The sequence below is a fragment of the Sitophilus oryzae genome, unplaced genomic scaffold (assembly GCF_002938485.1).
Source record: "Sitophilus oryzae breed Bouriz unplaced genomic scaffold, Soryzae_2.0 scaffold_1521_pilon_pilon, whole genome shotgun sequence".
Lineage (NCBI taxonomy): Eukaryota > Metazoa > Arthropoda > Insecta > Coleoptera > Curculionidae > Sitophilus > Sitophilus oryzae.
Window position 1 is genome coordinate 1390975 of NW_022146194.1, and position 13523 is coordinate 1404497.

At 32.3% G+C, this 13523-nt stretch overlaps 1 protein-coding gene across 2 annotated transcripts in view; it reads left to right on the forward strand.

Annotated features, from left to right (window-relative positions):
• Positions 1–13523, forward strand: part of LOC115878745 (T-box transcription factor TBX20-like) — an 86960-nt gene that overhangs the window by 47680 nt on the left and 25757 nt on the right. For both annotated transcript variants that reach the window (XM_030895330.1, XM_030895331.1), the window contains exons 4-5: positions 10685–10958; positions 11913–12074. In XM_030895330.1, coding sequence (XP_030751190.1) covers positions 10685–10958; positions 11913–12074 — 436 coding nt within the window. The remainder of the gene's footprint in view (positions 1–10684; positions 10959–11912; positions 12075–13523) is intronic.

Genomic DNA, 13523 nt, shown 5'->3' on the forward strand with positions numbered 1-13523 from the left:
GTGAAATTATTTCTAAACTCGACAGAACCAAGAACCAACAAAGAAACTGAATGTCTATAGCCTCTGCAACCACTAAATATCTCCATCCCGTCCTCCGGCTGTAATTAATAGAGTCGTTTAGTGAGCGGCTACCAAGTACAGTTGTCGCGTCGGTAAATCCAATCAATTTGCGCCGTCAGGCGGGACAAAAAGTCGCGTTTGATAGACGATCGCCGCTTAGTCGACTGGAAGTTGCTGGATCTTGTCGTTCGCCTGATGTACGCGACGCGATGGTATTCTTGTTGTTAAGGCAATACCTTCTGAAAAACTGAGGCCGTAACGCTTTTATTGTATCGACTTTATAGATCTATTGTGTCCCCCTTTTTTGGGTTATAACTCATCATGCAGTCTCAGGGTTTTGACAAAAGCCAGTATCTAAGGCGGTTTTACAGAGGTTAGTTCTCCATCTCCGATAGCAGTCGTACCAAAGTTTATGGCACGAATGGTTGTCGTCTTGGCGCACTTTGTGATGAGGACTCTGTGATGATGTTCTAGTGTTTCCTCATTTTCCCTACAGAATCTGCATTCGCCGTTGTTTCTTAGCTTCAATCTACTGAGGTGTTCATTGAGGAGACAGTGTCTTGTTAAAAAAACCCTGACAATCCGAAGCTTTTATACATACATACAAAACAGTATATAACGAAGTGGTTTGCGGTGAAATTTTTGGTAGGGGAAGCAATTCGATAAAGGTAATAAAAAAGCCGAAAAATATAGTTGTATACCTACAGACACTTGAGATCATATGTAATCCACCAAGTAATCTACTGATATTAATCTACTATTACATTAATCCTACTAAAAATTATCAGAACACTAAAAAACTCTTTGGATTTTTAAACATAAAAAGAAAGAATTTTAAATAAAGTTTTTTCCTAGGTGTTTTACATGCACGACAATTATTTGTACTTGAGGTCCATGATCAAATAAGATTTGCTATTTACATTAGAGTTCCGGGAAGAAGACCAAGAGGCCGCTCGCCCTCCCGATGGATAGACCAGCTATCAAAGATCACCCACAAGCCACTGCACATGCTTGTACATGAAGCACAAGACAGGGAATTATGGAGACAAACCTCACACATCACCTAACCACTACATTCCTCTTGTAGGAATAAAGACAGAGAGAGAGAGAGAGAGAGAGAGAGAGAGAGAGAGAGATATTTACATGCCGTTTTACACTTTTGTGAGAATTATTTAAATCTGTAAGGCCAGCTCGGTCGTCTGAGAGGCTTTTACAGTTAGTTCTTCATTTCCGATACCAATCGTCCCAAAATTTATGACACAAATGGTTGTCGTCTCGTCGTACTCATAGCGATGAGGTATTGAGATGTTTTCCAAGCCAATGTGACTCCATTCTTTGTCTAATCATAAATATAATTTTATATTAAATTGTTTAATAATAGAAAATTCGTATTATTAGCGTACTGTGCCCAAAATTCGTAAATATACGGATTAATACGTAGTTCCGGCAGCACTGTCTCCGGCAACCACTCACGCTGTCGACTGAAAGCAGAACTACGGTACAGTATTTCTATCTGCGCGCAGCGGCGCAGAGCTAAACTAAATCTCGGACAGTCCGACGGCAACGCCAGCTATATCTCGGACATATTTTTCTTATTTCTTCAACCAACAGTTAAACGTTGTCTAGACAGGCAGTAGCTTCCTACAACGGATGTGATCCACAACAATAATTATATATTTATTTTTTTATGAACATGTCTGCAATTCTATTTGAATTAAAAATACTGGGGTATAAGACTTTGAGGTGGTGTTAGTTTAAACCTGGTTGGTCTTTGAAGCGCAAGCTGTAAGAGATATAGCGGAAGAGAGGTGATAAAATATATTATTCCCTTGTTTCCCAGGTAAATCCTACCGTATTATCGTATGAAAATTTATTTAGGTTGGTTACTTCAATGTAATTTTATTCTCAATTCGGTATCAAGCTTGACAGTGAACGTTGATCAGTTGGGCTGTTCGCTGTATTCCATTGTAAAACCAGGTTAACCACATTGGTAAATTACGGTAAGGATCGGTTCTTGAAACGTATCGGTAAAATATGTAGCAGTTAGATAAGATAGTAGAAAAATAAAAAACATTAATTTTTAAGTTTTACTATTTGTATTTAAGAACTTTTATTTCATATTTGATTTATCTTTTTTAAAATTTAAAACATTCAGTTTTGAGACACTCATTATTGATTTTTAAAATATTTATTCGCAAACTAGGGTGCGGGAAATCAGACAATGAATAGAGATGATAGGTGTTAGGTAATAGCTTTTAGACTATCGTTCGAGACGCATTGATGATATTTTTGGTTTGTAAGGTTTGGTTATTCAGATAAAGAATGTTATTATAAGTAAAGTAAATGTTTTCTCCTTATTTAACTAGTGTTAACTAAAGCATATTTATTTTATTTTTCTGTTGTGATATGTTATGCTAAAGCTTTTCCTGATTTATTTCATCTGAGATTTTTATATTTAGTTCATGTTTGAATACAGCTTGTTTTTATACTTTTAATTTACCTATTATTAATTATCCATATTAAAGTTAAAAAGGTCAAATAATATGATGGGTTATAATCATTTTCCTAATTAAAATTTTTAATTCTGTTAAAGATTCGTGTTCGAATGATTAAAGTAAGTAATCGGTAGGGCAAACCCCCTCTTAAAAAGGGAAAGGGGTGAACCCTTTGGGGAAATTGAGGTCCTCGACTCTTCAATTTTCATAATTGAGCCTCGTCAAATTAGTGTTCGATGTAGTGTAGTGAGGGAGGGTTAATAAAGAGAAAGAGTTTAACTAATTTATTAAGCGAGTTGGAAACGAAGGTTAAGGGACGAAGTCACTCCTGTCATTGTGCAGCTTGTGTATTTATTGAGAAGAATTTAGTTTTTTATTAAAATTTACATTTCAAGTAAAATATTTTTAGTTAATGTATCTTATCCATGCCACGGAAACTATTGATTAAGTCACCTTTGTTTACCAATAATTATTCAAGTTCAAATTCATATTCAATTTTTTTTATTAGACCCAATTAGATTTACAGATTAATAATTATTCTTAATAAATGTGTGTCTAAAGGGATCGCACCGATTAATATCATAATAGCAAAAATCAATAAATCAATAAATCAATAAATCAATAAATCAATAAATCAATAAATCAATAAATCAATAAATCATTAAATCAATAAATCAATAAATCAATAAATCAATAAATCAATAAATCAATAAATCAATAAATCAATAAATCAATAAATCAATAAATCAATAAATCAATAAATCAATAAATCAATAAATCAATAAATCAATAAATCAATAAATCAATAAATCCATAAATCAATAAATCAATAAATCAATAAATCAATAAATCAATAAATCAATAAATCAATAAATCAATAAATCAATAAATCAATAAATCAATAAATCAATAAATCAATAAATCAATAAATCAATAAATCAATAAATCAATAAATCAATAAATCAATAAATCAATAAATCAATAAATCAATAAATCAATAAATCAATAAATCAATAAATCAATAAATCAATAAATCAATAAATCAATAAATCAATAAATCAATAAATCATAAATCAATAAATCAATAAATCAATAAATCAATAAATCAATAAATCAATAAATCAATAAATCAATAAATCAATAAATCAATAAATCAATAAATCAATAAATCAATAAATCAATAAATCAATAAATCAATAAATCAATAAATCAATAAATCAATAAATCAATAAATCAATAAATCAATAAATCAATAAATCAATAAATCAATAAATCAATAAATCAATAAATCAATAAATCAATAAATCAATAAATCAATAAATCAATAAATCAATAAATCAATAAATCAATAAATCAATAAATCAATAAATCAATAAATCAATAAATCAATAAATCAATAAATCAATAAATCAACAAATCAACAAATCAACAAATCAACAAATCAACAAATCAATAAATCAATAAATCAACAAATCAACAAATCAACAAATCAACAAATCAACAAATCAACAAATCAACAAATCAACAAATCAACAAATCAACAAATCAACAAATCAACAAATCAACAAATCAACAAATCAACAAATCAACAAATCAACAAATCAACAAATCAACAAATCAACAAATCAACAAATCAACAAATCAACAAATCAACAAATCAACAAATCAACAAATCAACAAATCAACAAATCAACAAATCAACAAATCAACAAATCAACAAATCAACAAATCAACAAATCAACAAATCAATAAATCAATAAATCAACAAATCAACAAATCAACAAATCAACAAATCAACAAATCAACAAATCAACAAATCAACAAATCAACAAATCAACAAATCAATAAATCAATAAATCAATAAATCAATAAATCAATAAATCAATAAATCAATAAATCAATAAATCAATAAATCAATAAATCAATAAATCAATAAATCAATAAATCAATAAATCAATAAATCAATAAATCAATAAATCAATAAATCAATAAATCAATAAATCAATAAATCAATAAATCAATAAATCAATAAATCAATAAATCAATAAATCAATAAATCAATAAATCAATAAATCAATAAATCAATAAATCAATAAATCATTGTTTATAAAAACAAAAATAACTAAAACAAAAAATGAACTACTGGTATATTATTAGAAGGATAAATATCGTGAAATTAAAATCATAACATGCAAAAATGTTATTCTGTCTCAGTATATTTACTACAAGTGACAATTTAAAAATAAGGTAAGGAAATGTGAAGTTTCTTGTATATTATGTTTCTTCTTCTAGCTAGCTCTTCGGCCATATCTACTGAAAATTATGAGACTTTTATCACTTCCGTCAGCAGGGTAGTACGACTCCCTAACCAATAAAATATTTAAAATGTGTAGGTACCTAATATTTTTACGACATCTCTGACAATAACTCGGAAAATAAATTTTTAAAACTGAAAATAATGAAAAATTAAGCCGCTTTTAAATTCGTCTTAAATGAGCTGGAAAATAGACATCGACATGCCTCCAGAACAATAAATAGAACACGGAAATATTTATAAAATTTTATACTTTATGCAGGGTTGCTTTTATTTCGTATTTTTTTCATCAGATTAATTCTAAGGAAAAGTCCTGAAAAATTCGTCAGATTTTTTGACTGGGTTGATTGTGATTATTGCGAATTTTAAATATAATCTCTCCTATCGCACCTTATACATTTCTTTTACTACTACTGCCATTACTCGCTGACGAGTATTTGACACACATCAGAAGATGGTTACGCAAGGCGTTTTCTTTCATGAGCCTTTCTGTGACCGAAAAGCCCGATACGTGATGTTATCTCCCTTCCGCACTCTGGACATTCAAAAATCTCATTGCTTTGTTGCCTCTTTACTTTTTCGTTGTCGCTGTTAACTGAGTTTACAATTCTTCTCCATTGCGTTCTATTGTGCGCTGCTTCTTCCCACTCATTCTGCATGTTAATCCCCTTTAAGTTTTGTACCTTTTGAGTTATCTACCCTGGTTTCCTCTTACCGTCTACAAGCTCACCGTAAAGCAGATATTTTGGTAGGGTTTTCTTGCATTCTGCATACGTGACCAGCCCATCTTAAGCGGGATTTTGTAATCATGTCTTCAATGCCCTCGCCTAGCATTTTTCAAGGACTGATACGTTTGAGACATAGTGGTACCATTTGATTCTTGACAGGTTTCGCAGTTGGTTGACAGAAAACTTGCATCAATGAGCAGAAATAAAAGCTCGAATAGAAATAGCCAGAGCGTCATTTGTAAAACTCAAAAAATGTCTGTGCAGTGGAGACATCAACTTAAAGCTTAGATTAAGAATGCTAAGGGGTTTTTTTATTTGCAACTCTACTCTATGGTTCAGAGGCTTGGACACTTAAAAAGGCCGAAATGGAGAAGCTTGAGGCTTTCGAAAGATAGTGTTATCGGCAAATGCTGAGGATTAAGAGGTGATTAACACCCTTAAAAAGAGAAAACTTGAGTACTTTGGACATATAATGAGAGGACCTAAATATGCCCTGCTGCAGAACATAATAGAAGGAAAGATAAAGGGCAGAAGGAGCCAAGGAAGAAGAAGAACATCATGGCTCAAGAATTTGGGGGAATGGTTTGGAATGACTTCAAACCAGTTATTCAGAACAGCCGTTAACAAAAGTTAGAATTGCCATGATGATTTCCAACCTCCATTAGGAGATGGAACCCGAAGAAGAAGGTTTCGCTTCCACATAACATTGTGGGAATTATTATTGCTCGGTACACTGCAAGTTTCGTTTTTGTGCTCAAGTCATGATTGTAGAAAACACTGTCTTTTAATATCCAGGATGCTCTTGATGCGCTGCTAATTCTGTGCTGCCCAGTTTTAGAGTCGATATTGGCCTTTTCCGAAATCAAACTGCCGAGATAATTGAATTCCGCTACATATTCCAATAGTTCTTCTCCGATTTTTGTAGCACTATTATGATTTGCCCGGGGACTGCACATGATTTTAATTTTATCGATGTTTTTTTTGAACCAAAACCATATACCTAAGCTTATAAAGAGTCTATTGCGCTGTACTGTTCGGGTTGCTCTCGGGGGTCGTGTAAAGCGGGTGTGTGGCCGAAGAAAATATATATTATATTTCAAAAATCTGCCTAAGGCTTAGCCCGATCCTGTCGTGTTAAGCCGCACCCAAAATTCTAAACACACGTGCTTTGATTAAGGCTTGATTAAGGTTTGCAGAGCTTCAGTATTTGCCATAAAACAGCGAGCAATTTGTTACAAAACCATATAAATTATATATCACTGTAATCACAAAACTTCAATCTATTTCCGTATTGTAACGGAATTTTAAATTATGTCTTTATTTTCGAGGAAATTTAGTCCAAACATAAGGAATATTTTGTTGATGTTTGACCGTCAGAATCTTAAAAATAAAGAAGTCGTCTAAAAATGTGAAAGAATACGGATATACACACACCGGAAAAGTCTAGGTATATTACAATTTTATCCAGCCATCGTCAGTAATTTTATTATTTGCATTTCTGATATAATAAAATTAAAATAAACAAATAGTTTACAGGACGTATTGGAAATAAAAATGCGAAATTTACCGAATTTTTCAAATTTACCTTGATGTTTATTGAACTCATAAAAATACACACATTTTTGTTTATTCTAAACTGTGAATTAAAAAAAAAAGATAAAACCATTTTTACATAATAAAGGGTATAACCTCCTCTACTGTTCATTACAGGCCTACATCGTCTCTCCATGCTCCTGATCAGGTTGTCGATCTCTTCTTGAGGTACAGCCTGCCACGCTGCTCTCAGATCCCTACGAGTTTCACGAGGCATACCCATTCTCAAAATTCTTTTTTGGACCGCGTCCCATACGTGCTCCATGGGGTTGAGGTCAAGAGATTGTGCCGGCCAGGGTAAGATGTTTAATCGATGAGCATTGATAAACTCACTTACCACTCTGGCTATATAAGGCCGTGCATTGTCATCCCAAGTTTCTCCCAAAATCATTGGCATGTGGTAACACGACAGGCTCAAGAATTAAATCACGATATGTGATTCCTGTTAGAAACCTTTAAAGAAAAACGAGATCGGTTTTTCGGCCTAACTTGACTCCTCCCCAGACCATAACTGTTCCACCTTGATAAGGGTGCACTTCCTGAACATGATCCAACCGAATAAGATTTCCCGGTTCTCTCCATACCCTAAGCCTTCTCGAATCCGGATGAATTCCAAAGCGTGACTCATCCGTGAAGAGAACATTGGCCCATTGTTCATTCGACCACTGAACATGATCTTGAGCCCACAAATATCGTACCTCTCGATTTCCTCTCGTTAAGGGTTGAGCTCTCCAGGGGCGTCTGCTTCTTAAGTTGGCCTCTCTTAATCTATTGCGAACAGTGTCAGGACTAACGGTTACATTATGTGTTTCCTGGAGAATTAAACTAAGCTCTGGTGCTTAAGAGTCGGTCGGCGTCGAGCATTTAATTGTAAAAAATGATCTTGCTGAGGGGTAGTAATGCGATGTCGCATTGTGTGCCTTTCAGCAACATCACCACTTTCACGGTAGCGTCCACTTAATCGCGATATTACACTTTGCGTTGTATTTAATGCTCTAGCTACGTCGATTTGGCGCATTCCAGCTTCGAGCATACCCATGGCCCTTAGCATTTCGTCTCTGTTAAGATGTCTACGCTCCATAATGTCGTTTAATACTAAACAGAGTTATTTGAATGAATTCTGGCCAGTTATCATAAAATCATAGCCGGTACAGGTTAAATTCGAACAATTGATGCTAGGTGCTTTTATACATTTGACAAAAAATGCAATTTCACACTTTCAACACTTCTGCAAATATTCCAAATTTAGAAATAACTAGTGTGACTACTTCGTTTCAATCGAAGTAGAAAGAATCGGCCACAAATATGTGGTTGTTTATTCAAAACATTTATTTTTAACTTTAATAAAATGATATCCCTAGATTTTTCCGGTGTGTGTAGTATAATGCTTTATCTTCAATTTCTTTTTTCATTTATGTAAAAATACCTAGCCAATTTTACATAAAACGTTAAATGCCGAATTATTTTGCTATTTTTTCGCACTAGTAAAATAGATTCTTAACAAATAAAACATTTAACCCTCAACTGGCGTGGTGGGGTCCAGCGTACCCCAAGCACTATTTAAACCTCTGTAAAATGTTTACGTTTAAGAATTAGGCCTCGCCGCGCCATTTACGTTTAATTAAGGTACCAATTAGCAACTGTTAAAGGCGCACTTGATTTTATCAAGTATTGTTCCTACCAGCAGGAGCTAAAGTTTCATTGGGGTCTGTGTGGCACCACCACGCCAAGAATGTTACATTATTAGGATGGTGGGTAGTCTAACAAATGTGCCTCACTGGCACGCTAATTTTGAGCAAGCGTTAATTAAGTGGTTTGATGAACTTAAAGAGGCTTAAGTGAGATGAAGACCATCGAGACATTGATTTTACTACGAAGAGCAACCATAACTCCGATTCTGAATCTCTTGCTTATAGAAGAGAGAAAATTGAATAATCAATACCAGAAAAGAAAGAGATGTGGTATATGGCAACCATATGTCAATGAAGAAATGACAAAAAACAAAAATCTCATGAATCAAATGCGCACGATCCATGTGCGGCAAATGCAGATCCTATATTAGCATGAACTGTATTTGAAAAAGTTATGTACATTCAAGGTTTGCAGTTTTGTTGAAAATAATTTATATTTATTACTTTAGCTTCACATTTCAGTTGTTTGTACTTTTAATAATACGGTAAAATCATAAAATATATATGTTTTTAATTTCAATGTGTTTCTTAGCCAAGTTATATTTCTGGTGTCAAAAATTCCTAAAAAATGGGTTTTACTTTATTTTTGTGTCCGTTCTTATTGATTTGTTGAAAATTAATGAAAATGTTTGTTCACAAGTTTGAATATATTGTAAACAGTGTTAAAAGAACAAGCTTTTTATAAAATCTCTTCATCATGTATTTTAAACTGAAAAAAAATTGGGGTCCGTCGGACCCCACCACGCCATAAGCCTTACAAAAGTTCACCTGTATTTATATTTTTATTCCCCACTAACCTGCCGATAATAATAAATTATAATGTGGTTATGTAGTTATTTAATTAAGATATTAATTCATTACAGTTATTATTTACACGACGTTAACGACTTATTGAATTTAGAAGGTGTATAATTTATATATTACACCATTAGACTCTCGCTGGCTGCTAAATAATATATTTATGTATTTAGCAATTATCTATAGGATGTATGTGGGCAAATGAAGTGCGGCGTTAGATAGTAATTTCAATTAAGTTGTTTAGTGAGCGTCTACTGAAATCGTAAATCCTATCCATCACGAAAGATATACTGTTTTGTTAATTTATTATTCACAACTCTGAGTTAAAAAAATACATGGTTTTTTACTTACATAAATAAAATTTATCAAATATTATAGTGCATTTAAAAACTGTTATACCGATTAAAGCACCATACGATCGAAAAAAAACAGCGTCAAAGACGGCTGGGAATATTACAAGACGTCATTTACTTGGCCTGTACTCTTCTTTATTTTCTTAATGGCGCTTTTGACTAGCGTATTTAAAATAAACATATTTTATTAAATCCAAAAGATTTAGTTTTAAGACACTCTGTATATATAAATAACTAGCGTGTACCCGCGACTTTGTTCGCGTCGAATTAATCATTTGTAATGGTGATTTGTAATTGCGCTTTAAGCAGGATCGTGATTAATCCATGACCAGATTTTTCGAAACACCCTGTATACATTTTTAAAAAAATCTGAAAATATGTAAAAAAACAAAATAAAATATACGTGTTTAAGCGTTTTTTCAGAAACTTGATATGCTTCCACTTGTGAATTCCAGAGAGAGTACGGCACTCCTTTCATTTCATTTAATAAAATAAGTAGGGCTATTTACAAATTTGGTGTTTGATTTACATAACCTATTCTCCTCAAATTTCCCTTCGCCAAATATTCCAAATATCTCTAAAACGCCGTTTTTTCGATCATACAGTATATATTTTCAATCAAATAAATAACATTTTTCTCTTTTATTTTCAGGAGAATGTTTCCTACAGTTCGGATATCTTTTGGTGGTATCAGATCTGACCAAAAGTACGCAGTTCTGCTAGACATAGTACCGGTAGATAACAAAAGATACAGGTACGCCTACCACAGGTCTTCGTGGTTGGTTGCTGGAAAGGCAGATCCTCCTGCTCCTAGAAGGATATATGCTCACCCTGACTCACCTTACAATGGTGAGCAGCTCAGGAAGCAAGTGGTGTCTTTTGAGAAAGTCAAGCTGACGAATAACGAAATGGATAAACATGGACATGTAAGTGTTTTTTAGTTTTATAACGAAAAATTTCTATGGTTGATAGAAACTTTAAATTTAATTAATTTAACACCATCATTTATACCCCCAACTCAAGAATCATACTTCTTCAGCTAATGGTAAACTGTTGATGGACACATGCCATCCAGTTCGAAAGGACCCAGTTCAGGAAAGTTTTCTCGTTATAATTTGGTTTTAATATATTCTTTTGATGATAATAATGTTATTTAATAATGAATTTATACCCCCCAACTCAAGAATCATACTTCTTCAGCTAATGGTAAACTGCTGATGGACACATGCCATCCAGTTCAAAAGAACCCAGTCCAGGAAAGTTTTCTCGTTATAATTCGGTTTTAATATATTCTTTTAATGATAATAATGTTATTTAAAAATGAATTTATACCCCCCAACTCAAGAATCATACTTCTTCAGCTAATGGTAAACTGCTGATGGACACATGCCATCCAGTTCAACAGGACCCAGTCCAGGAAAGTTTTCTCGTTATAATTCGGTTTTAATATATTATTTTGATGATAATAATGTTATTTAAAAATGAATTTATACCCCCCAACTCAAGAATCATACTTCTTCAGCTAATGGTAAACTGCTGATGGACACATGCCATCCAGTTCAAAAGGACCCAGTCCAGGGAAGTTTTCTCCTTATAATTCGGTTTTAATATATTCTTTTGATGATAATAATGTTATTTAATAACGAATTTATACCCCCCAACTCAAGAATCATATTTTTTCAGCTAATGGTAAACTGCTGATGGACACATGCCATCCAGTTCAAAAGGACCCAGTCCAGGAAAGTTTTCTCGTTATAATTCGGTTTTAATATAATATTCTTTTGATGATAGTAATGTTATTTAATAACGAATTTATACACCCCAACTCAAGAATCATACTTCTTCAGCTATTGGTAATAGACTTTTAATTTTCTTTTCAGTTGGTCTTGAACTCGATGCACAAGTACCAGCCGAGGATCCACCTAGTCAAACGGCCCGAGGGTAGTTCCGGAAACGTGACTGATCTAGAAAACGAAGAGTACAAAACGTTTATTTTTCCCGAAACTATCTTCACGGCGGTGACGGCCTACCAGAACCAGTTGGTAAGTGGTAACTTTGGCATACCCGTTTAGAAAATGTGATATTAATTAAAAAATTATGTGTTATTAACAAAAAAAAAACAATTTTGGAAATTTTATAAAAAAGTACTAATATTAGTACAATATAAAATTTTATGTTGTTATTGAAAAAAAAATAATATCAAAAACGGATATTTTCATAGTTTAAAAATGTACTAAAATTAGTACAAAACCGAAAAGACATCTAAATTTAGTACAAAGAAAGATAATAATAATAATAAAAACTTTATTGCGAAGTCTATAAAAAAAACAGAGGCGAGATTAGGCAAGATTACTAACAAAAATATTAAGACGTTTTGTGTATATTAAAAATTACAATAAATATAGTACGAAATAAATAAAAACAAAGATTATTATAAATATTATGAAATATGACGTGGCTATATTAAGTAAAAATTATATTATCAAAAACCGATAATTTTTTAGAAAAAATGTGCTAAAACTAGTACAAACCCGAAAACGCATCTAAATTTAGTACCAATAGATAATAGATAGGTAATAGATAATAATTAAAAAAGGTACTATTCTTCCGATTCACATGGAAATAGGCTGTATATTAACAAAAATATAAAAATGTTCAAATACAAAAATGTACTAAAATTAGTACAAAATAAAAACAACAAAAATTATTATAAAATATGATGTAGCCATTATAAAAAATACTAAATATAAACAAAAATATATTTTCTTGATTCAAGAAAATGTACTTAAATTAGTACAAAATAAAAACAACAAAAATTATTATAAATATTATAAAATATGACGTTGCCTTTAAAAAATACTAAATATAAGCAAAAATATATATTTTCTTGGTTAAAGGAAATGTACTAAAATTAGTACAAAATAAAAACACCAAAAATTATTATAAATAACATTATAAAATATGATCTTGCCATTAAAAAATACTAACTGTAAACGAAAAAATATATTTTCTTAGTTTAAGAAAATGTACTAAAATTAGTACAAAACTAAAACGAGTCTAAATTTTGTACAATAAAAAGGATAATAATAAAAGGAGGGTAACATGGACGTGTCTGTCGTTGCGGCCGCAGTGCCGCCGCTAACGAGTCGCCACCGAAACAACGTGTATGCGTGTCTAACATTCCGCTGGCGGGACCGAGTTATTTATGAGAGGTGTCACACCGAAACGCCAAATATTTGTCGTAATTTAGGACCCTCTGCGGGCCGGAAATAGAGAAAGTTCGTATACGAAAGGCGAACTGACAGGAGGGAGGAGCAGACACGTTTCTTGGATGCTGATGCGGTTAGAGTATCAGAATATTATAAAAGGGCAGAAGGGCGTCATTAAAACGTACAAGAAAGAAATTTTAATAAAAAAATAATTCTATATTAATATACAGGGTGGTCCGATTTGTATTCCGGAAACTTCGGCAGCATATTCTGCAGATAAAA